At 55.0% G+C, this 23,175-nt stretch overlaps 1 protein-coding gene across 1 annotated transcript; it reads left to right on the top strand.

Annotated features, from left to right (window-relative positions):
- The first annotated feature begins 17,781 nt into the window (after positions 1-17,781).
- On the top strand, positions 17,782-21,440 carry SP7 (Sp7 transcription factor). The gene has a single exon (XM_004274256.2). The coding sequence runs from the start codon at positions 17,794-17,796 to the stop codon at positions 19,033-19,035; it is 1,242 nt and encodes a 413-aa protein (XP_004274304.2). The 5' UTR covers positions 17,782-17,793; the 3' UTR covers positions 19,036-21,440.
- The last annotated feature ends 1,735 nt before the right edge of the window (positions 21,441-23,175 follow it).

Below are 23,175 nucleotides of genomic sequence, written 5' to 3'. Positions count from 1 at the left end.
AAATAGAAGTTGTTTGCACACTGCCCTTCTCTCCAAGGGTTTTTCTTTCTCTGGAATCCCTTCCCATTTGCAGAACACACGGAACTGAGCTGGATGGAGTTAAGACCCTTAAAGATCCTAAGCTCCGAAAAGATTGTGATGCTCATCCCTAGCATAAGGGCTTCAAGGTAGAAACAATACTGAAAGTGATAAGTGCAAGCAACGATGTGACACAAAACTGACTTCTCTTACGATGACTACTTTAATGCTTTTTTTTTTTTATTTCTTAATTTTTTTTGCGGTACGCGGGCCTCTCACTGTTGTGGCCTCTCCCGTTGCGGAGCACAGGCTCCGGGTGCACAGGCTCAGCGGCCATGGCTCACGGGCCCAGTCGCTCCGCGGCATGTGGGATCTTCCCGGACCGGGGCACGAACACGCGTCCCCTGCATCGGCAGGTGGACTCTCAACCACTGCGCCACCAGGGAAGCCCAATGCTTTTATTTTTTAATATGAAATAACAAATTATATCAAATTTTCTGTTTATTTTAGTGTCCCTGCTTTGCTGCCCTGTGTACTAAGAACTACTGGGTACTGCTGGGTACCAAGGTAGCACACCGTGGACTCTCCTTTGGAAAAGAGAATCTTCCTAATTTAAGCCTATGAACTACTTGAGGGCGAGGGTTATTGTATTTCATACATGTTTGTCTTCACTGGGACCCTGTGGAACCTGGGAGATAATAAGAGATAACAATCAATGATTGGCTTGTTGTCTTTACCTGAAATGCATCCCTGACTGGCCTGTTGTCAGGACCCTTGGGAGACCATCTCTACTTTGTCACAGCCTTTTGTGTGTGTGTGTGTGCCTCAACGCTCAGCATGCAGGATCTTAATTCCCCAACCAGGGATCAAACCCGTGTACCCTGCAGTGGAAGAATGGAGTCTTAACCACTGGACTGCCAGGGAAGTCCCTGTCACAGCCTTGCTGGGTGCCTAATACCTACCTGCCTATCTCTCTGCATCTTTAATTTTTCTCTTTGCAAGTCAGAACCCTCCCTCCGCACTCCAAGAAACCTGATTTCAGTTCCAAGAAAGGATCTCAAATCCCTAGAACTTTAGAGCTAGAAGGAACCAAGATACTAATAATCCCCACCATTTGCTGAATACTGTTTTTTTAAAGTGTTTTTTATTAAGAATAACCATTTTGCTTTTTTAAAAATGTTTTATTGGAGAATCTTTTTTTTTATCCTTTTAAAAAACTTTTTTTAAGAATAGCCATTTTGGGAGACTTCCGAGGCGCAGTGGTTAAGAATCTGCCTGCCAATGCAGGGGACATGGGTTCAAGTCCTGGTCCGGAAAGATCCCACATGCCACGGAGCAACTAAGCCTGTGAGCCACAACTACTGAGCCTGCACTCTAGAGCCCGTGAGCCACAACTACTGAGCCCACGTGCCACAATGAAGAGTAGCCCCCTCTTGCCGCAACTAGAGAAAGCCCTCATGCAGCAACGAAGACCCAACACAGCCAAAAATAAATAAATAAAATAAATAAATTAAAAAAAAAAAGAATAGCCATTTTGGAGCCTTCCCTGGTGGCACAGCAGACAAGACTCCATGCTCCCAATGCAAGGGCCCCGGGTTTGATCCCTGGTCAGGGAACTAGATCCAACATGCATGCCACAACTAAGAGTTCACATGCCACAACTAAGGAGCCCATGAGCCGCAACTAAGGAGGCTATGAGCTGCAGCTAAGGAGCCCGCCTGCCACAACTAACACCCAACACAACTAATAAATAAATAAATAAATATTAAAAAAAAAACAACCAAGAATAGCCATTTTGGGACTTTCCTGGCGGTCCAGTGGTTAAGACTCCATGCTTCCACTCCAGGGGGTACAGGTTGGACCCCTGGTCTGGGAACTAGGATCCCACATGCCACATGGCAAAATAAATAAATAAATAAATAAAATAAAAAATTAAGAGTAGCCGGGTTTTTTTGTTTTTTTAATATTTATTTATTTATGGCTGCATTGGGTCTTTGTGCTGTGCGGGCTTTATTTAGTTGTGGCGAGCAGGGGCTATTCATTGTGGTCCTCAGGCTTCTCACTGCAATGGCTTCTCTTGCACAGGCTTCAGTAGTTGTGGTACGCAGACTCAGTAGTTGTGGCTCGCAGGGTCTAGAGCACAGGCTCAGTAGTTGTGGCACACGGGCTTAGTTGCTCCGCGGCATGTGGGATCTTCCCGGACCAGGGCTCGAACCCATGTCCCCTGAATTGGCAGGCGGATTCTTAACCACTGCGCCACCAGGGAAGTCCCAAGAATTGCCATTTTGAATTTTGTCAAATGTCTTCTTAGCATCTATTAAATTGATGATGTGACTTTTCTTGTTTAACATATTAACATGCTCTTTATTCATGACTTCCGTTATTAAAGACCTATTCTAGCATTCCTGAGATGAATCAGAAAGGAACCTTAGCACTCACTGAAGTCAGTGGTTCTCAATTAGATGTAGCCAATTTCGTTTATTTTCAGATGAGGAAACGGACGCAATGAGAGGTAAAGTGGGTCATCTATGCTTTCAAATATGGTCCTTGGGTTTTTTTTTATTTTATTTATTTATTTTTTTGCCCTACCCAGGTGGTTAAGATCCTAAAGGGCAAGCACTGAGAGTCCTGTGTAGCATCTTCTGTATAATATTTCACCTAAGGGTCCACTCAGTAAATCCTATTGATTACTAAATTGATTAGTAGGCTTTTATACTGGAGCTAGAAAAAGAAGTTGCAAGCTGAAAAAGTAGATGGAAGATGGTAGTTATACCAAAAGAGGACTTCTAGATAGTGGAGAGGTAAACCATTAAACAAGTGAATAAAGATGGCTTGAGGCATCCCCTCCTCAGGTGAGCTTGCGAAAGAGGAGGATATGCCTTCTAACTAGGCCACACGACTGTGGAAAGAACATAATGACTTTTGGCCAGGCTGATTAGCTTTGGTTCTTCCTATGATTATCAGATTTCCTCATCCCTCCACGGTGACCTTATATCCTAGAGTTTTCAGAACTTTAAAACTTCAGATATTTCCCTTAAACCAGTGAGATGTTCCAGAAAACAGCAGACTATGTCTCTCCATCCTCAGCTTTTTCAATGCTCTGTCCTATTTTGTATCCATGCCCAAAACTGTACCTTTCCCAGCAAAAGACAAACACCCAGGATGTAAGAATTAGGCCCCTGAACTGGAAAGGCAGTGGACAGAAGAGGATAAGGCTAAAGAATAGGCTGAATTGAATATAACAAAAAAGGAACATACTCACTAGTGGTTACCGGTGGGGAGAGGGAAAGGGGGAGGGGCAATATAGGAGTAAGGGATTAAGAGGTACAAACTATTATGTATAAAATAAGCTACAAGGATATATTGGGAATATAACCAATATTTTATAATGACTATAAATGGAATGTAACCTTTAAAAATTGTGAAGCACTATATTGTACACCTGTAACTTACATAGTATCGTACATCAACTATACTTTAATAAGAAAAACTAAAAGAGCCGAGCTGGGGGTACAATTCCCATGCTCTTCTTCTCAATCTGGCTGAGACAGAAGGGATCAAGGGGGAGCAGAGGTGGGGGGTGGAGGGTGGGCTGTCACCAATGAGCCACAGATCCCCAGATCCCCAGGCTCCTGGAGCTGCACATTCTTGCCCTCTCTTTGTCTCCTGACTGCCATGACTGAGTCCGCTGGACACCATATGCTTCTTCTGCAGGAATTTGGAAGTAGCTAGAAAGTGCTCTGAGGGTAGCACTGTGGGGGAGCATTGCAGCCTTCCTCTACCCCAGCTCTCAAGACCCTGGAAAGAGGGGTCAGGCCTGAGAACCATCCAGAAATGGAATGGGGTTGTGGGTGCTGCCTGGCAGGGCACAGGCAGCCCTAGATGTCTCGGTCTGTCCCCTCACCTCTGTTAAGTAAGGCCTGCCTGCTTTCCTACCCCGTATTCTTGGATTCCTAAGGTCTCCTTAGCTGGCAGGGAAGGCCCAAGGCCCAAGGAGACTTTAAAGGAGTGAGGGACTGAGGAGAGAGAGAGTGTGATCACCCACGTGTGTGCTGAATGTACTTATTTGACTTCAATGTATGTCTCCTTCTAAGACCTGGCCCTCGTGGTTGTCAGTGTCGCCATGAATACCCATGGGGGTGTGACTGTGGCATGTGGTGTGTGCCTTTGTGTGTCGGGGCAGGGGCTCCCTGTGGTGTGCATGTGTGTTGGGAGGGGGTGATGGTGAGAGCCTGGCTCCCTCCCCTCCTCCCCCATCCCTGGTCCCATCTGGCCTTGATCAACGGGTCCCTGGGGAGGGAGCCGCGGTTTCGGATACAGGAAAATGTTCCAGGAAGCGGCCACTGTGCTGGGCCCTGCTCAGGCTCCCCCAGCGGAAATTGTTCCAGGAGGGAGGGGGAGAGTGTTGAGATAGGATTAAGGGAGGAGGGGGTGGCTCTTGGCTCCCCTCTTCATTGGATAAAGCAGGATAAACTGATGGGAAGCTCAGGTCAGCCAGGAACCTGGATGCTGCTACCTAAATCCTTTAATGCAGGAAAACTGAAAGCCAGCGAGAGGGTTCCCTTTCTTGTCTCTTTCTAGTGAAGTTTAAGGATTGGGATCTGGGTGGTCCCTGGAGATCCCTTTTCTGGCCCTGCCAGCACTTACCCAAGCTGGGGACCAGGACACCTGGGTCTTGTCTGAAAGTGGTGTGGCTTGATGGGGTGGGGGAGGAGGGGGCATAGGATTCAGCCCCTTCTCCTCACTGAGGGGGCTTTGAAGCTTGGATCCAGGACTGGGAGGGCTGCCTAATTGGGATAATGGAGGTTAATGGGGCGCCTGGAGGGGGTGGCCACGCTCCTAGATCAAAGAGGCCAGCTCTTCCCAACCACCACAGCTGGAGGTCACAGCTGGAGGGGGAGGGGCGTGGGGCTTCGGGCCAGCCAGCAGGAGGTGCTCTGGTCCCTGAATGCCTGTCCTCTCGAGTGTCTGACCCCTTCTTTGCTTGGAACTACTTTTGCCTAGAGAGTGCTTGTGGGGAGCGGGGGGTTGAGGAATGGGGGAGTCCTGAGATTCAGACTCCTCTTTGGGTGGATGAGGAAGAGAAAGAGCACGAGAGGCTGGCAGCCCGGGGTCAACGGGATGTTAGCGCCTTGGGGACCTCGGGCCCTGCAGGGTCCAGAGGAGGACGCCTGGGCTGGGGAGGCAGGACTCCCGCCCTAGGTTCAGGCGGTGGAGAAAGGACTGGGCGGGGCCGCTGGGGGGCACTGGCTGCGGCTGAGAGGAAAGGGGCACACAGCTCCCCGCCGCCGCCTCCTCCCCCCTCCCCCCGGTTGGCGCTCTCTCTCGGGCTCTAATCGGCGCGGCGGCCGCAGCGGGCAGAGTCAGCGCCGCCAGTCTCCGGGACGCGACTCCCAGCAATTGTGGTCGGGACCGCAGATATGCAGCTGCCTCCTGCCCGGGCGCCCGGCCCGGCCGGCCCCGCCCGCGCCCCGCCCCCTGCCCCCGGCCGGCCCGCCCCTCCGCCTCCCGGCCGCGCGCGGGGACACTGAGGCACGGCTGGGAGGCGACGTCTCCGGCCGCCCCGAGCCCAGCCCAGACTGCGTGAGGCGGCTGGGGAGGTCCCAGACCTCGCGATCTGCTGGTCCCGGGGCACCCATCCGCGCAACAGCTAGAGCTAGGTCTGAGAGCGCCAGTCTGGCCTTAGCCTTACCGCTCGCCCGGCCTCAAATCTCCCCGCCTAGAAAGTCAAGCAGTGATTGCTTTGGGATCCAGCGGGGGGCGTCCGACTGAGGGTGTGTGGGGAGGAATGGCGGTGGCTGAGCCCCCAAGACTCTCATTAACCCGGGCAGAGGAAAAAAGAAGGATGGAGAAGCATGGCCTGTGCAGACTTTGAACTTACAGAGAGTTTCTTCGTAGGAGAGGAGAAGGGGGGTGGGGGTGGGTGGGAGGGGAGCGGAGGGAGGGAGGGATGGGTGAAGAAGGGAAAAGGAAATAGTTAAAGAGGGGTTAAGGCAGAGTGTGTGTGTTGGGGGTTCTCCTGGGAGGCTGGAGGCCAGGTCCTCAGATGCAGCATGGTCCTTCACTCTGTTGACCCGACCCAGCAGCTGGCTGTCAAGGGGCCATTTTCAGAACTGAATAGATACCTCTCACGTGCCCGCACGTCCTGTGTGCTCGTGCCCACACCAACACACTTATCAAGAGAAGTCATCCTTGACTGCTTGGTCTTCCTCACTTCTCACATCCAATCAATCACCAAATCTTGTCTATACCACCTCCTATATATCACCTTTCCATTGACTTTTACTCACCCCCTTTGCTGCTGCAGGCCACACCTTCTCACCTCTTGCCTGGACTGCCACTGTAAACTGGTCTTGCCTCTGATTTTGCCCTCCTTCAAACTCTGACAATACTATTAGGCACCATTTATGGAACAACTACTAAGTGCCAAACCCTGTGGTAAGAGTTCCACATGTATTATTCCTAATCCTTATAACAACCCTGGGAGGTTGCTATATTACGTTTCCCCATTCTAAAGAAGAAGAATCCAAGGCATCAAAGGTTAAACAGCTTGCCCAACCTTACACCATAGTAAACAGCTGATTTGCCCAAAACTGCCGGGCTCTAAGTCCCTAGTCCATTCTCTTCTATGCAGCCAGGGTCATCCTTCTGAAATACAAATATTCCCATATGTTGCCCTGAGCATCTAGTTCAGATCCCTTGCACTGCTGATCAGACCTTCTCCATCAGCCCCTACTGTCTGTGCTCTAGTCACACTCAACTCTCAGCATCTTAAAATGTCATTAATCCCTCAGACCTCTGGGCCTTTGCATACACTCTTCCCCCTGCATGTAACACTCTTCCTCTCTTCACCTGGCTGACTCCTATTCATCCTTCAGTTTCTTTACCTAGTCATCCCTGCTTCCAGGAAGCCTTCCTTGATTCTCCCAACACTGGCTTAGATTCATTTTTTTGTCTCCAGTAACATCTAGTACTTACTCTCTTAAGATACTTTCCACTCTACGTTGGTTGCTGGTTTGTGAGGCAAAGGACTGGGTCTGTATTGTTCGTGGTTGCAAGCCTGAGCCTAGCCTGCATGCGTGGCAGAAAGTAGGTGCTTGCTGAGCATTTGTTGAATGAAAGACTGTTCTTCGGGTCTAGTCTATATCTTTTTTTGTGTGTGTGGTACGCAGGCCTCTCACTGTTGTGGCCTCTCCCGTTGTGGAGCACAGGCTCCGGACACGCAGGCTCAGCGGCCATGGCTCACGGGCCCAGCCGCTCCGCGGCATATGGGATCCTCCCGGACCGGGGCACGAACCTGTGTCCCCTGCATCGGCAGGCGGACTCTCAACCACTGCGCCACCAGGGAAGCCCTAGTCTACGTCTTAAAAAACTGTTCTTCTAAGAAGAATCTAAGCAGGTCAGAGAAATCAGGGGATTGGGGCGGAGTGTGTCTAAGATTTTGAAGGACCGTTGCCTTGGGTTGTTTAGCCCCATTGCTAAGGATAGAAAATGTGATGAGGACCCTGACACCCCAAGTTCTCTTTGTTTAAAGACAGTAATATATTTCATGCATCAGATTCCAGGGTATCATTCTTACAAAGAGGCACTTGCTAGAGATGACCGAGATGACCAGAGTCTTAATTCCATGCTGATCCTTTTGAAACGCCTACCCAGTGCAGGTTCCTCTGTTCCAGCATCAGGCCTCTCAGTGTTACCCTTCCATCCATTTCCCTCTTTGTCCCTGGCCATCCCTGCTTCTTCCTCCCCCTCCCAGAGCACTTTTTCTGATTCTTGATCTGCCTCCCCTGGAACTGCTATATTATCTCAGGGCTCAAATGTCAACTAAGTAGACTGAGGCTCAGAGCAGAGGGGAACCAGGGCCAGCACCAGGAGTCCTGCCTTTTAGCCCAGGCACTGGAAGAAGCGAAGGGGAGACGCAGCAGAGAGGGAGGGAGCTGAGGTATCACACATACCTAAATGTGCTTATGTGAACATTAGGGTGGGGAGCTCCTTTTTCAAGCTGTCCTATACAGAGGTTGCTGGCCTCCTAAAAGCTTCCCTTCTTCCCTGTGTCCTCAGCTTTGCCATCCAGAACGGGATTATCTTCCCCAAGCTCCCTGAGCCTAGTCTCAGAATGTCAAGGCACCGAGCAGTGCCCAAATCCCAAGGTCATGAGTGGATCTTCCCCCCACCCAAGGAGCAAGTTTCCCTGGTCACCAGCCCTGTTACTTTTGGAGGACCCTCTCAGATTAGCAGCTGTCCCTCAAGGTCTCTTATCTGTAGTCCCACCATCTCTGTTTCCCCCTGTGTCTCTCCCTTTGTCTTTCTGTTTCCCTGACTCTGGGTGCCTTCTTCTTTCCTGTCCCCTCTGTGTTCTCTGTCACTAGTGTCTCCACTGGAGAAAAGGGTTGGGCCTGGGTGCATGGGGGGGTAGTGGCCAGACCAGGGGCCCGGGACATGAGCGCAACTTTCCAAGCTTCTCTTCCAGGCCCCTGTGGTTGGGGAGCTCCACAGAGGGAGAGATGAGTCAGCGGGGCCGCAGAGCAGGGGGGGTCTGGGTGGGGGTGGGGATGCCGGGGTTCCCCAGGGCCAGAGAGTTTGCTAGGACCATCTGGGTCTCTGAACTCTGGTGGATATGGAGAATAAAGGATCAGCGAGTCCCCAAAGGTACACTACACTAGTAGGAATTGCAGGCAACAATTTGTAGGACTAGCAGTGCCCGTCACATCACCCTTATGCCCAGATTCTTGTAGGAAGGCGTTCCTAAATCCCCTCTAGGAGACCTCTGGGATTTCTAGAGCTGTAAGCTTGCGATGTTAGACCTGTGTGTATGTCTGTGATGTTTGCCATATCTGTAAATGTATGTATTGATGTGAGTCTGTGTGAGTCCCTGCGGGGTATTGTAGCTAACTGTGAGTCCATCTGCATGTATGTATGCTGGTGTGAGTGCATTTTTGTGATTGGAGGTTAGGGTCAGTGTCTTGGCGTAAGCATCATCTGTATAACGTATGTATTTATATCCGCGTGTGTCAGGGTGGATGCCTGCAGAGTGTATGTATGTTCATAATTCAGCATGTGTGCAAGAGTGTATCTGAAAGTGTGTCACTCATTAGGTACGTATTAGAGAACGTGTTGATCTGTATCTCAGGGCTTTGTTCGCTGTTTGCTGGTGACTCTCTCTAGGGTAGCCAAACTCATAACAACAAAGAAAGAGTTAGGAGTCCCTCTGGATTGGGGCTCTCAGAGGAAGCCCAGCCTAGGATGGTGGGCGGAGGGCAGTGGGGTGGAAGGAGGTCGCTTCCCTGAGGAGGAGGGAGGTAGACGTCTCTCCCCAGTGTTCACTCTCTCTCCACCCTCACTGACCTTTCCAAAAACAGCTAAAGAGAACTGAGGCAGGTTCCAGATTCAACCCCCTCTAACCTAGAAATCCCACCCTGATTCTTCTAGGCGAGGGAGGGAGGGAAGGGAGCGGTCCCTGTGGTTCAGCCCAGTCCTGGGGTTGAAAGATCAGAAAGGCACCATCCCACCCCTTCCTTCAGGGGCGTCCATCTCTGGAGCTCAGCGTCTGGGTGGCCATGGGCGGAGGCTGAGGGGCCCCCAGGGTGGTGGGGGGTGGTGGATAGAAACCAGATGCCTAGGGGGTTTATACTGGAAGGACCAGAGCCGCAGCCTCTACCCGCCCCTGCCACATGGCGCCTCTGCCTGGCTGCCCCACCCCCTGGGAGGCTGGGCTGAGGGAGGCCTGCGAGGGTGGAGGCAGGTCCTTGGTCAGCGCTCCCAGTTGTTGACCCCAGCCTCTGGGGGCACTGGGAAGGGGGCGGGGGTCTGGGCCCAGGAATAGCAGGGCCTCAGCTGGGCTGCAGGACTATCTTAAACAAGGGTGTGGAAGAAGTCAGAACCCAGGGTCCTGAGGGAGGCAGCTGGGGGCTTCAGGCAGCCCCTCTGCCTGGCTTTGGCGCAGACTCTTGGGAGGGGGCGCTGTGTCCAGGGACTCTCCTACTGGGGTCGGCACATCAGGGGCCCTGGCTCACATCTTGCTGGGGACCCTGCTCCTTCCTTGTCCTTCCCTAGCACCCCTGCTCCTTCCCAGGTAGGATTAGGGATCCAGATCCCCAAAGGAAGTGGAGAAGGCTGACCATCCCTGCCCCCATCTCCTCTCCTCAACCCCCCACCTCCTTTCATCCTGCCTCCTTTTCCCCTTTAGTTTCTTCCTTTCCTCCCCAACCCCTCTCTCACCTGCCATCTCTTCTCTGGAGTCTAGACTTTGCTCCTCTGCCTCAGTTGCTTGCCTGATCTGAAAGCGTCTGGCTTTCTGCTGGTGGTGCAGTAATTCCTCCAAAGCTTCCCCTTTTCCTCCCCAACTTCTAAGCCCGCTCGCGTGGGCGCCCAGAAATCCATCTGACACCTCAGGCTCAGAAGCACCCCCCACCAGGGGGAGACTTCGAGGTCATGGGACACCCCACCACGGGCACTTCCTCTTGGGCAGACGGGTGGGGTGGCCCGTGTAATCATCGGACACAATTATGCACTATTTATACTCCATCCCTGCCCCCCACCTGCCTGGCCGTTTTGACCCTCTGCCTCCGCTGTCCTGTCCTTCTGAAGCCATTGTCTCCTCATCTTTGTTCCTCTGGGCCTATTTCTTTTCCTTTTTTTTTCATTTTTTCTGCTCTCTGTCTTTTTTTAAGCCACATACTGGTCTTCTGTTTTCCTCTCTTCTCTCCCTGTTATATCCCTCGCTTCTCTTCTGATTTTCTTGGATTGTTTCATTTGCGCTGTATGCCTCTCAGTCTTTCTGTGTTTCTTCTTTTGCTTCTTTTCCTGGGAGACTGGTGTCTGCCAGTCACCCTGGTTCCCTAACCCTCTCCTCAAAAGTTGGGCCCCCAGGCTTCCTTGGGGGAAATTAAATCATGGGGCTGGAATCCCGAACTGCTCCCCCCACCCCCACCCCCGCCCCCTCCTCCCCTGAACTTTGATCCTGCCCGCTGGTTAAACTGCAGTTAACCCTCCCTGGACGTCCAGCTGCTCCTGCCCGCTCCCCACCTTTGCCTTGAGGAGCTGAGCTGGGAGAGTAAAAGGAGCCCGGAAGTAGGCACCCAGGAAGAGAAAGTGAGGGGACTGGTTGGGGAGTGAGGGAAGGGGTTGCGGGGTAAGGACCAGGCTCCATTCCTCTGATGGGCAGGGCCGAGAGCGGGAGAGGGGTGTGTTGGGGAAGAACTTGCAAAACAACCCCAGCTGGCTGGGCGCCTCCGTGGGAGAGATGCTGGCTCTACCACTTGGCTGCCCAGTCCTCTCTCTCCCATAAACTTACCTTAGGGCCCAGGTTTCAGTTAATGGACTTTTTGAATTTCCCTCTTCCAACTGGTTGACTTTCTTTTCTTCCCCATTTTGATGAGAAGTCAAAGTTGGGAAGTCCTGCCTAAGCTCTAACTTCAATTCTTCCTGCTGCAGAGGGAACTGATGCATGACAATGAGAAAGGGAACCAGGCACTCCCTCCTGGAAAGCATGGTCACTCAGGAGAAGATCATGAGTGATCACTTTGATCACTGCATCAAAGGATGGAGATTTGATGTGTGGCCAAGAAGGGCCTAGGGATGGTAACTGGCAAGGAACAATGGAGGCTAGGGCCTCCCTTTGGGGGGGCTAATCCAAAGAGGCTAGGCTCAGGCTTGGATGAGTTGACCCAATGACCTCCTGCCCTTACCCTCACTCCTGCCTGCCTTAAATTTTCTCAGAACCAGAAGATCTAGCTTCTGCCCCACAAAGTGAGGCAGGCCTAGGTGCCACTTCCCAAGAGTGAAAGTCAGGCATTGGGAGGAAGATTGGCGAGCCCCAAACCTGTGCCAAGCTCTCCCCCACCTCCAGGCCTTGCTCTGGAACCTACCTCGGTGACCCTAAAAGCCTGGGCAGCGGAAGCCTCCACCTCAGAGCGCACTCCCCCTCCTGGCTTTCACAACACACGCACACACTGCACTCCTGCTCTCGAGGTGGGTGACTGGGGAAGCAAGCATCTCTGTGGTCAGCCCGGGTGTGTGTGTGGCTTGTGTGCCTCCAGCCATGTCACTGTGATCATTTGTGTGAGTTTGTCTCTGTTCATTCACGACGGTGGTGGCTGTGCCCGGGTGCATAGCACTGTGCGTGTGGACGTGCACACGTATCATCCTGTGTTTGTCCATGAGCGTGTATGTCAGTGTGCTCCAGTCTCTCTGTGTGAGTGTCGTCCCCAATCCCCCATCCCCCCCCCCGGATCTCTAATTAGTGGTTTGGGGTTTGTTCCTTTTCCCTCCTGTTCCTTTCCTCAGCGGCAGCAGCGGCGGCAGCAGCAGCGGCGGCAGCAGAAGCAGCAGGAGCAGCCCCGCCACCCGCCGACCAGCAGCCAGGACTCTGGAGTCAAAGTAGGATTCTAGGATCAGAGCCTGAGTGGCAACAGGAGTGGAGCTGGCCTAGGAGAGGAGCGAAGCCCTCCCAGGACCCTCAGGCGACCCCTTGCCAGCACTCCCAGTGCCAGACCTCCAGGGAGGAGAGACCCAGGACACCCAGCCCCAGATCCCCCAGGTACAGGACACTGGGGAGCTGTGTCTGGGAGGGGTTCCCACAGATGCTGATGGGATCTCTGGGGGCAGGGTGTGGGACACCTGGGCCCGCCGTCCCTCCGCTTTGCCCTCAGCGCCCCCCAGCACACCCTGACAACTTGCCCTGTCCCTACCCGCTCCTGCTTCCAGCCCTTCTCTGGGAGCCCCGTTTCTCCTCTCCCGCCCAGATCCCTTCTTTGGGGAGCTCAGCAACTGGAGCAGGAAATGTGGACCCTCTGCCTCCCTCTCTCGCCCTGCTCATTGGATCCGGAGCCTTCTCCGCTGGGAAAGCTGTAATTAGAGGGTGGATCCCTACAGACAGAGAGCAGCCCCCCCCAGCCCCTACCCCCAGTCCCTTCTAACTTTAGATCTCTTCTCTCCCATTCTCCCATTCTCCCTCCCTCTCCCTCTCCCTCTGTCTCCGGCTCAGCTCTCTCCATCTGCCTGGCTCCCTGGGACCCGTTCCCCAGCCTCAGGATGGCGTCCTCCCTGCTTGAGGTAACTGCCCCCTCCGACCCCCAGGACACCAGCCATGATCTTAATGGTCCTAATTCCTGTCCACTTCCCACCTCCCAACTCACACAGACAGTTGCCGTGGTGCTTGTCACTTCCAGGGGTCAGAGGAGTGAGGAGCAGGGGGCAGGAGAAGGGAGGAGAGAGCAGGGCCAGGGGTCAGAGAACAGTCACAGGAGGATGAGAGGGGATTAGCTTAGAAGAAGGCATGGACCCCTAAGGTCAGCCAAGCACACCAACTCTGAGGAGTGGAAAAGGGATGGAGAAAGGAGTTGGGGGCTGAGGAGAGAGGACTGGGAGAGAGAGAAGCTGGTAGCAGACAGGGGGAGAGAAAGAAGGCCAGAGGACTGGCTGAGTGAGCACAGAGTAGCAGTGAGTACATGGTTCCTTGGGGGTCCTGGCTCTCGGGAGTCATCCTAGGCAGTGTCCTGTCTGGTTTGTAGGTGGGGAGGGGGCTGGGCTTCTGGGCTCGTAGGAGAGGAGGTGGGCAATGAGAGAAGGGAGAAGGCAGTCCCTGCATGTGGGGGGCTGACCAGAGGAACTGGGCCCAGGCCTGAGAGGCAACCAAGGAGGAGGGCCAGGGTCTGAGGCCGCCTGCCCGGCTCACAAATATTTAGCTTTCAGCCAAAGACAAACTCAGCTCTATTTTGGGAGTGGGAGGCTCCAGGGCGGACTGAGCCACTTCCCCTCCAGGCCGGGACCCCAGCATCCCTTGCCTCTGGCACTGGGGATGGAGGGAACTAGGGTACCATGGGGGTCAGGGGTTGGGGGCTTGAGAAATGTCTGACTCTGCCGGGGCTTCTGGGAGACTCATGGCACATAGTTGGAAAGGGGGACTCAGGGTCACTCAGAGCCTGTTTGAATGTCCTGAGTTCTCCTAGCTTCTGGGTCTCTGACTCTGTGTCTCTGTCACCACCTCTGCTTTCCGGGTCCCTCCGCAGGAATTTGGGACCACAGAGGCCTCCCCAAAGATCAACTCCCAGCAGTAGCCTTGACCTTCTGTATTCCTGGGCCCCTCTGAAGGCCCCATCTCTGCTCCCGGTGCACTAGCTCAGGTCCAAGGGGTGATGGGCCAGACAGGAAGCCGACTCATGCAGCCTGCAGGAGAGGTGTGTGTGAGATAGACTGGGAGCCTTTTAACACCTGTGTTCACTGGCCTGCATGTAAGTGTCAGGATGTAAAGCCGCACACCCGCACGCGTGGCTGGCTTTGTGGGAGCACAGGGGTGTGTGTGTATAAGCTGGGGCACCTGAGCGTCTGTTAGTCCAAGTGGGGAATGGTGTGTGTAAGTCTGGTGGATAGCGAGTTTGTGACTGAGTCTGAGGGAATGGCATGCAAGGCAATGGGGTGGACACCATAACCCAGTCAGGGGGCCTCAGGTGCTGTGCTCTACCCCCTGCTGCAAGGAGGCAGATCGCTCACCCCCAGGACACTCTCAGTTGAACCATATCATTGAAACACTGGGGTTGGTCTTGAGGAAGCTGGAGGACTAAGGTGCATGGAAATCCTGGGTCCACCCAAGGCAGGGGCAGTGTCAGTGGGCGTGGGCTTCATGTCAGAGTTGCCAGCGTGTCACTGGTGCCTGCAGGAGCGGCTGGGCCAAAGGCCTGTTGAAAAGACACGGGATTGGGGTAGCACTTGGCAAGAGGAGTGTGTCATGGAAACTGGGCTTTCATGTCCCTCACTCCCCGTGAGCTGGAGATGCCCCCAACACCAAGGTTTCTAGCCTCTGTCTCTTTCCCCTATTCTGGGGGGCGCCTGGGCCCTCAACCTTCTTCTCCCGCCCCCATCCGGAAGCCCTCTTTGGCAGTGGGAAGAACTTGGGGTTTCAGAGAGGAGAGCTTGATGGAAGGCTCACCTGGGCTGAGCGAGATGCAGAGGAACAGGGTGGAGGGAGAAATGGGGGTGGGGGCTACCTGGGGATGGACACTTGGAAGGTGGGAAAACTAAGCAACTTGGGAGGAGGTGGAGAGTGGAGAAGTGGAAACTGCGACCTTGGGTGCCCAGAACCTACGGCCAGTCAACGCTCAGATGTCCAGTGAACATTCCCGTGGGAGGTCAGCGGAAAGAGGGGGCTCTCCTCCCTGTGTGAGTGAGAGAGCTGGGACAGCTCCTTGTCTTGTTCCTTCTCCACAGACTCTCCCTTCAGTACCTGAAGGCTGTTTTCTTGTGGTTGTCATTGTTTTCAATGGATGGTGGGTGGAAGTGAGAGGAACTGGAAGGTGGGCTCCTGGGCCCCCGGTGTGAGGTCGTGGACGAGTATTTAGAATCTTGAACCAGGACCCTCTCCCCAGTTCTCAGAAGAGCCCACGCAGCAAGAGAAGGAAACCGAGGCTGTGGTGAAACTTAGCCAGGTGCCCAGCTCTTGGCCTCCAGGAACTCCAGAACCGTCTGAGTGGGCTGGCGCCTTGCTCCCCCTTCCCTGCCCTCGGGGGCCCTGGGGGCCTCTGCTCCCCAGTGCTGGGGTCTCCCGTTGGCCTGGGGCTGCTGGCCTTCTTTCACCCCTCCTTCCCTCCCCACGGCTGGGTGGGGTCCCTGGGCTTGGCTGAGGCCCCTGTGGCCACAGTGTGAGGGCCGGGCGGGGGGGACGGCGTCGGCGTTTTTAAAAATAAACCGACCGCAGGGAAACCAACGGAGCCGGGCCGGGCAGGCAGAGGGGGAGGGGGTGGTCAGGGGGAGAAGGAGGGAGGAGTGGCCTGGTCTGGGGGTTTTCTGGGGCCCAGCGCCCTGGGGGTTTTCTCTTAGGTAGGAAATCTGCCTTCCTCCTCCCCCTCCCCCTTTTCTTTTTTCTCCCTCCTTTCTTTTCCTCTGTTTTCCTGTGCCTTCCTTGCCCAGTCTCTTTCCATCACCTCTCTGTCTTTGTTTATTTTGCTTTCTTCTCTCTCCGTCCCTTTTGTCGTTTTTTTTGCTTTCTTCTCTTTTGGGTCCCTGCCCATTTCTGCCCCTGAGGGCCAGCTGCCCCTCTGTTTTCATTTTCCCCCCTGCGGGCTTTTACGTCAGCTCTTCACCCTGCAGTGTCCTCTGCTCCAGGTGTCTCTGGGTCTCTTGCCTCTCTCCTTTGAACTCCACGTCTTTACCTGTCCTTTCTGCTAGGCTTTGCCTCCTGCCCCATCAGCTACCCTTCCTTACCTACCCTCTGCTTGGGAGATGAGAGGCTCCAGGGAAATCCTGGCTGGGCAGGATGCAGGGCTTCTGCCAGGTTTGAGACGCTTTCAGTGGCTCAAATCTGGGAGTCCATGGGGTCAACAGGACCTCAGAGAGAGGTAACTAGACAGGGGGAGAAGCAGGTTTGCATTTGCGGAACAGTGCAAGACTGGCGACTGCACACACCCCTCACTGCAACCTTTAGACCCCAGATCTACCTCTAGGATCAGTGTCACGGGCACATACAGCACATACCACGTGCTGGGAGCTAGCAGGCAGGTCTGGGACCCCTGGATTCTCGGGTTCTTTTTCAGTTTTTGAGGGCCCCAGTCAAGGAACTGTACGGGGTCAGCTTTTGAGGGCATCTTTTTTTTTGGTGGGATTCTCAGTAATGGATGCCTATCTATGCCAGCCTGGGATCCGGGAGGGCATCCATCGCCCAGGACGGCGTCCCAAGTCTGACTCAGGGAGGGGTACCATGAGCTCCTGAGAGATGGTGATCTCAGAGTGGTTTGGCCTGGTAGCAGCAGCACGATGGGCACGAAGGGCATTGTGTGTGTTTCTAAAAGACTCCCATGCCCCATATCTACATGCATCTTCCTTCACTCCCTGTGCTGGAGGGGTGAAGAGAGACGAGCTCTGTGGCCTCTGTGTGTTAGGGTACACTGAGGCATGGGGGTGTGTGGCTGTGAGCTAGTATCTTAGCCACCCCAGTTCCCTGCCCTGCAGGGGCGTGAGGACTTCAGCTCTCCCAGCCCTCCCAAAGGGGTACCAGCTGGCTCCACAAAGCAGGAGGTGCCCAATGCCCGCTTGAAAGACATTCTTGCCTCAGCCACAGTCCTGGCTTGGCGGCAGCCCTGTTCCCTCTCAATGTCCCAGTGTCTCTGCCCTCGCTTCCTCTTGCTCCCCAGCCCCAGGGTCCCTGCCAAGAGAAAGAGATTCCTTACCAAGGACATGAGGACGCCGCTTCGGGGAGACCAGGCCACTGCCTTATTCAGGAGACCAAGCAGAGACAGGAAGTGAATAAGGGGTCAAGCTGGGAAAATCTGGAACGCGGGGAGCTACAGTCCCCTACGACTTCACCTTCTTCCCAGGCTGCCTTTTCAGCCTCATCTTTCCTCTCCAAGTCCCCGACCACGGCCTCTGCTCCCAACCCATTTCCAGGGGTCAGGATCTCTAATTCTCACCGCACCCAAGTGCTGCCTCTATCCCCAGCTCTTCTCATGGCTATTTAAGAAGCGTCTCCCGTTTCTCAGAGGCCCTTGCACACACCCCCAGCACCACAGGGAGCTCTGCTTCCTGCCTGCTGGGTTGGGTGTTAGGCCGCTGTCTCGGTCCTTTGCTCTTTTTCCAGATTCCATCTGAGCTCTGCCCTGGGCCCCAGTCCTCAGTGCCGCCCCTCACCACCTCTGATTCCCCATCCTCTTCAACTCTTCCTTGACCCCTTTCTTCTGCTGTCCAAGTCTCTGGGGTGCACAGTCCTTCGTGTGTCCTCCTCTGCCCCTAAACACTGCTTCCCTCTCTCCACAGGAGGAAGCTCATTATGGCTGCAGTCCCCTGGCCATGCTGACAGCGGCGTGCAGCAAATTTGGTGGCTCCAGCCCTCTGCGGGACTCAGCGACACTGGGCAAAGCAGGCACAAAGAAGCCATACTCTCTGGGCAGTGACCTTTCGGCCCCCAAAACCATGGGCGATGCCTACCCAGCCCCCTTTTCAAGCACCAATGGGCTCCTCTCACCTGCCGGCAGTCCTCCAGCACCCACCTCGGGCTATGCCAATGACTACCCTCCCTTTTCCCACTCATTCCCTGGGCCCACGGGCACCCAGGACCCTGGGCTACTAGTGCCCAAGGGGCACAGCTCTTCTGACTGCCTGCCCAGTGTCTACACCTCTCTGGACATGGCACACCCCTATGGCTCCTGGTACAAGGCAGGCATCCACGCAGGCATCTCACCAGGCCCTGGCAATGCTCCTACTCCTTGGTGGGACATGCACCCTGGGGGCAACTGGCTAGGTGGCGGGCAGGGCCAGGGTGATGGGCTGCAAGGGACACTACCCACAGGCCCTGCTCAGCCTCCACTGAACCCCCAGCTGTCCACCTACCCATCCGACTTTGCCCCCCTTAATCCTGCCCCCTACCCAGCTCCCCACCTCCTGCAGCCAGGGCCCCAGCATGTCTTGCCCCAAGATGTCTATAAACCCAAGGCGGTGGGCAACAGCGGGCAGCTGGAGGGGAGTGGTGGAGCCAAACCCCCTCGGGGTGCAGGCACAGGGGGCAGTGCTGGCTACGGGGGCAGTGGAGCAGGGCGCTCCTCCTGCGACTGCCCCAACTGCCAGGAGCTAGAGCGCCTGGGCGCCGCGGCGGCCGGGCTGCGGAAGAAGCCGATCCACAGCTGCCACATTCCGGGCTGCGGCAAAGTGTATGGCAAGGCCTCCCATCTGAAGGCCCACCTGCGCTGGCACACGGGCGAGAGGCCCTTCGTCTGCAACTGGCTCTTCTGTGGCAAGAGGTTCACCCGTTCGGACGAGCTGGAGCGCCACGTGCGCACTCACACCCGGGAGAAGAAGTTCACCTGCCTGCTCTGCTCCAAGCGCTTTACCCGAAGCGACCACCTGAGCAAACACCAACGCACCCACGGCGAGCCAGGCCCAGGACCCCCACCCAGCGGCCCCAAGGAGCTGGGGGAGGGCCGCAGCGCCGGGGAAGAAGAGGCCAATCAGACGCCCCGACCTCCGGCCTCACCGGCACCCGCAGAAAAAGTCCCTGAAGGCAGCCCAGAGCAGAGCAACCTGCTGGAGATCTGAGCCGAGTGGAGGTTTCCAGCCCCTGGGCTGCCTTGCCAGTCTCTCCTGGCTCTGTGGACCACTGCTTGCCCCTCACTCCCTTTGCCCCATGCATGCTGCCCTTTGGGACTCGCTCCATCTCTCCCCCCATCATTCTGGGCCTGGGTATCTCCTCGCATGCCTCCTCCTCTCACTTCCTCCCCCTTGCCATGGGCCCCTTCCGCAAACTCTCATCTTAGGCCCTCACCTCTTGCCTGATTTCTGCTCTCAGGGCTTCTGAAGCTCTTTCCTCGCCACTGCTCAGTATCTCTCTCCTCTGCTCTTACCACACCAACTCATTTTCTCTCCATTTGGGCTCCCAACACTTTATTTCTCCATCTCACTAACTCCTTGACATGCATCTTTTCTGCTTCCCAAGCTTATTTACCACTATCCCTTAGCTTCCAGGCTCCAGTCTCCTCAGTGGACTTCGTAGTCCATTGCCTTCCATGCTCCAGAGCATTCTTCCTTTTTACAAACACAATGATGATGATGATGATAATAATTTATTGCCCCCTGGTGGCCTCTTCATTAGGGACCAGAGTTGGGGGATTGGGGTAAGTGACCTGGCAGGGAGCAGGGTGCCAAGAGGGGGGCAGACCAGTGGGGATCTGATCCCAAAGATGGGGTGACCCCAGGGTCAGGGAGGCTGCCCCCAGGCCTGTATATTTAACCCCTATGTTCCAAGAGAAATGAATAGTAATAATAATAATTCTATTTATCTAAGTTATGATGACAGGTCAGGTAGAGTGAGCTGGGGAGGGAAGCGGGTCCATTTCTGCTATGGAAATTTTAGCCAAATGCATCCCTGTCTAGAAAAAGTGATAGTGAGATCTTGTTAATAGAATTTCTATCATCAGGGTCTCAGTTAATGGTGTTTCTCGTAATGGAATCTCTGCTAATAGGGTTGATTAGCTAGATCTCTGTTAAAAGAGTTAATGGGGTATCTCACAATTAGGGGATCCCTAATATTTCCAGCCCTGGCCAGAAGCTGTGAAACCTCAAGTCCTATGGAGGGGAGGACTGGAATGTACCCCAGCTCCCTTGACCCCAGAGCAGGTTCTTCCACTGCCCCTCCCCTGACACCATGACCCCATCAGGCTAATCCCTTGTTGCCATGGTAACAGAGAGCTTGCAGCTGCCATCTTAGACATGCTCTTTGGGGAAGCCCACTTAACCGGAGGAGGACACTGGTTTGGAGGTGTCTCTCTAGAAGAATAGGTGGGGAAGGCTTTCTCTGGGATCAGATCAAGAAAATCAAGTATTTATTGAGTGCCTACTCTGTGCAAGGCACTGTGCTAGGCTGGTGCCTAGAAGCCATGAGAAAGAAGAATTTATAGAGCTAGGAGGACAGAGGTTCCCAAGCTGACTTGGGGGTGCGTCCACAGGCCCCCAACCTGGGACTTCCGATGCTCCCAACTCCACCTCCAGTGACTTTTAAAGCCGCTTCGTGCCTTTGAATGCCTTTCCTGTGACTTTGGATCCTCCTTTTCTATCTCTTGCTCCCTCAAGGCCCCAAGTTAAAGGTTTAAAGCCGCCGGAGCTTGGGGAGAGGGTAATATTGTGGAAGGGAAGGGATCATGCCCTCATGGAGTCTTTTTTTTTTTTTTTTAATTTAATAAATAAAAAATTCGATTTAAAATTTTGTCCTGGTGAGAAAAGAGGAAGAGGAGGGGAGAAGAGTGAGCCACAGGATTTCTGGTTGGCAAACTGGGGAGTCCCCGCGGGCACTGTCGTGCCTGTTTGCACGTTACGCCCGGGGTAGAATACTTCGGCGGCCCGGCCCTGCGGCGGAGGTCAGTTTTTGACCGCCCAGAGCTCTCTGCGGAGTTGGGAAGGCGAAGAGGTTTTCTTCACCCGGCTCTTTCTCGGGCTCGGCACCAGCGGACACAGTCTGGACAGCAGCCGGGCGGCGCGCCGGCCCCGCGGTCACCGTGCGGACTACGGCGCGGCCCGGGCCGGGCGAGGTGCGGCTACCGCGGGTGGACCCGCCTGGCACGTAACCCGCCCCCGGCCCCAGGCCTGCAATCAGTCGTGCCCGCCACGGACTCAGCGGAGGAACAAAAGCCACTCTGTCGCGGCCAGACCCCAGCCACAATAGGGCTTTGTGCGGCCTCCGCCCCCTACGGCTCCCCCGCCGGGCGGAGGGGCGCACGAGCCGCTCCCCCAGCCTGGGCCCGACTGCGGGCGGCGCCCCCGTCCGCCGGTGCCCCTTGCGGGCTCGGGAGAGGCGCTCCGCGCTAGAGCGGGGGAGGGGTCGGCGGGTCCCAGGCGGTGCTCGGGCTGCCGGTCCCCTCCCCACCCCGCCCCCGTCCAGGTGCGAAATCTCCTGCCCTTGGGCGGGGCTCCGGGCTTCAAAGGCGCTTTGAAGAAGGATCCTAGTTCCGAGGACCCTCCGGCCGGCCGGGGGCCGCGGCGGAAGAGCGGCTGAGAGGGGCGGGAGACGCCTGGGCGCGGGGCTGCGAGAGTGGGCAGCCCGAAGTGGACCCCCGGGCTCGGCCCCCACCCCGCGGGGCCGGCTTCTCGGGACCCCCCAGGGCCTGGCCCTCTCGCCTCCCGGCCTCCGCCTGTCCGGTGCCAGCTCCCGCCCGCCGCAGCCTCGCGGTCCTCCCCTCCCCGGTCCCTCGGCTCCTTTCATCTTCCTTAGACTCCGCTTGGGGTTTTGCTGGTTTCTGGGAGATAAAAACCGCCTCAAATAGCGGCGGCGCGCTGCCAGGACAAACAGGGCCGGGCGGGCCATGTGCGCCTGGTTACCGGCCCCGCGCCGGGGCGCCGGGCTTCGGCGCGCCCAGGAAGGGGAGGCGGGCCGAGGTCCAGGCACCCAGGCTCCCGCGATGCCTCCCGCCTCCCAAAGTGGGGGGCCCCATTTTAGAAGTTTCGGGCAGTGGCCAGGACGCTGCCTCGGTTTCCCGCCCAGGTCGTAGGGAGGGGCCCCGGTGGAGACTGCCCGCCGAGCGCTCTGAGCCCCTGGGGCGGTGGGTCACAGTCACTGTGTCGCCAGGGCCGCCGCGCCCCCTGGTGAAGTTAGTGGGGAGTGCGCTAGGCCTGGACTTCAGCCTCCCAAGAATCTGCAAATTGTGAAAAACCATTCAGCAAACCTTAAATAAGCTGTATGGGGGAGGCGGTTGTGGAGTATGAAGACACAGAGCACTGTTCCTTCTCTCCAGGTCACATTACAGGGTAAGAGGCAGGCACCTAACTGATAATTATAACACAGTCTGTTGGTGAAAATCAGGCTTCATTCAAGGGAGGGTGGAAGTCATAGTCCCAGGCTGTAGTGAGTTCTTGGGGTATCTGGGGTTGGATGATACAAACAAAAAATTTGTGGGTGGCTTCTCACTGCTCTCCACCAGTCTGTCAGGGTCACGGACTCCCACTTTTCCTTCAAACCTGTCCTGCTTCCCCGTTTCAAGGAGAGCTTTCCCAGCCAATTTCTCCAAACTATCCCCAGTTTTAATAATCTGCTCTTTAAGTTTTCTGTGACTTCCCAAGTGACAGTGAACTAATTAAATGGGGGGACGGGCTACTTAAAGAGTTGTCTGTGCAGTATCACCTGCGGGCTTTTTGGAACTACAAGTTCAGAGCTCCACCCCAGAATTTGCATTTTAACAAGATCCTCAGATGATTCCTATGTCCATTAACGTTTTGGAGCCCCTGGTTTTCTGACCCGGGAATAACTCTTGGGGGAACTTTTCATGTAGAAAGGAGGGGCAGATATAGAATCCGAGAATGTTAAACCAGAATGTCTCCTATAGTATCCAATGAGACTGGCTGCTCTTGGGGATGGGGAACTGTATGCCTTATACAGTTCTGGGTCCCCAGAGCTTGGTCCTTGGAATTGCTCATTAACATCTGTTAAATGAATGAACCAATGCCCAAGGTCACCTAGTTCATGGCAGAGTTAGGGCTATTCATCTCCAATATCTGCTTAGCACTTTACAGTTTATTAAATGGCTTTGTTTCCATTACTTTGTATGGGAAACAGCCATGTATAATAGTTAGGACACTGCAAGTGAGGGAGCTGAGTCTCAAAGAATTCAACGATTTTCCCAAAGCCACACAGCTGTAAGAAGAGGAGCCCCCATTCTGCATTAGATTCCAGTTCCAGTTCCATCCTTTGGA

The sequence above is a fragment of the Orcinus orca genome, chromosome 11 (genome assembly GCF_937001465.1).
Source record: "Orcinus orca chromosome 11, mOrcOrc1.1, whole genome shotgun sequence".
NCBI classification, from domain to species: domain Eukaryota; kingdom Metazoa; phylum Chordata; class Mammalia; order Artiodactyla; family Delphinidae; genus Orcinus; species Orcinus orca.
This window is presented reverse-complemented; position numbering and strand designations above follow the sequence as displayed.

Excerpts from the sequence above, each read along its gene's own strand:
- SP7 (XM_004274256.2), top strand. The coding sequence starts at position 17,794 with ATGCTGACAGCGGCGTGCAGCAAATTTGGTGGCTCCAGCCCTCTGCGG.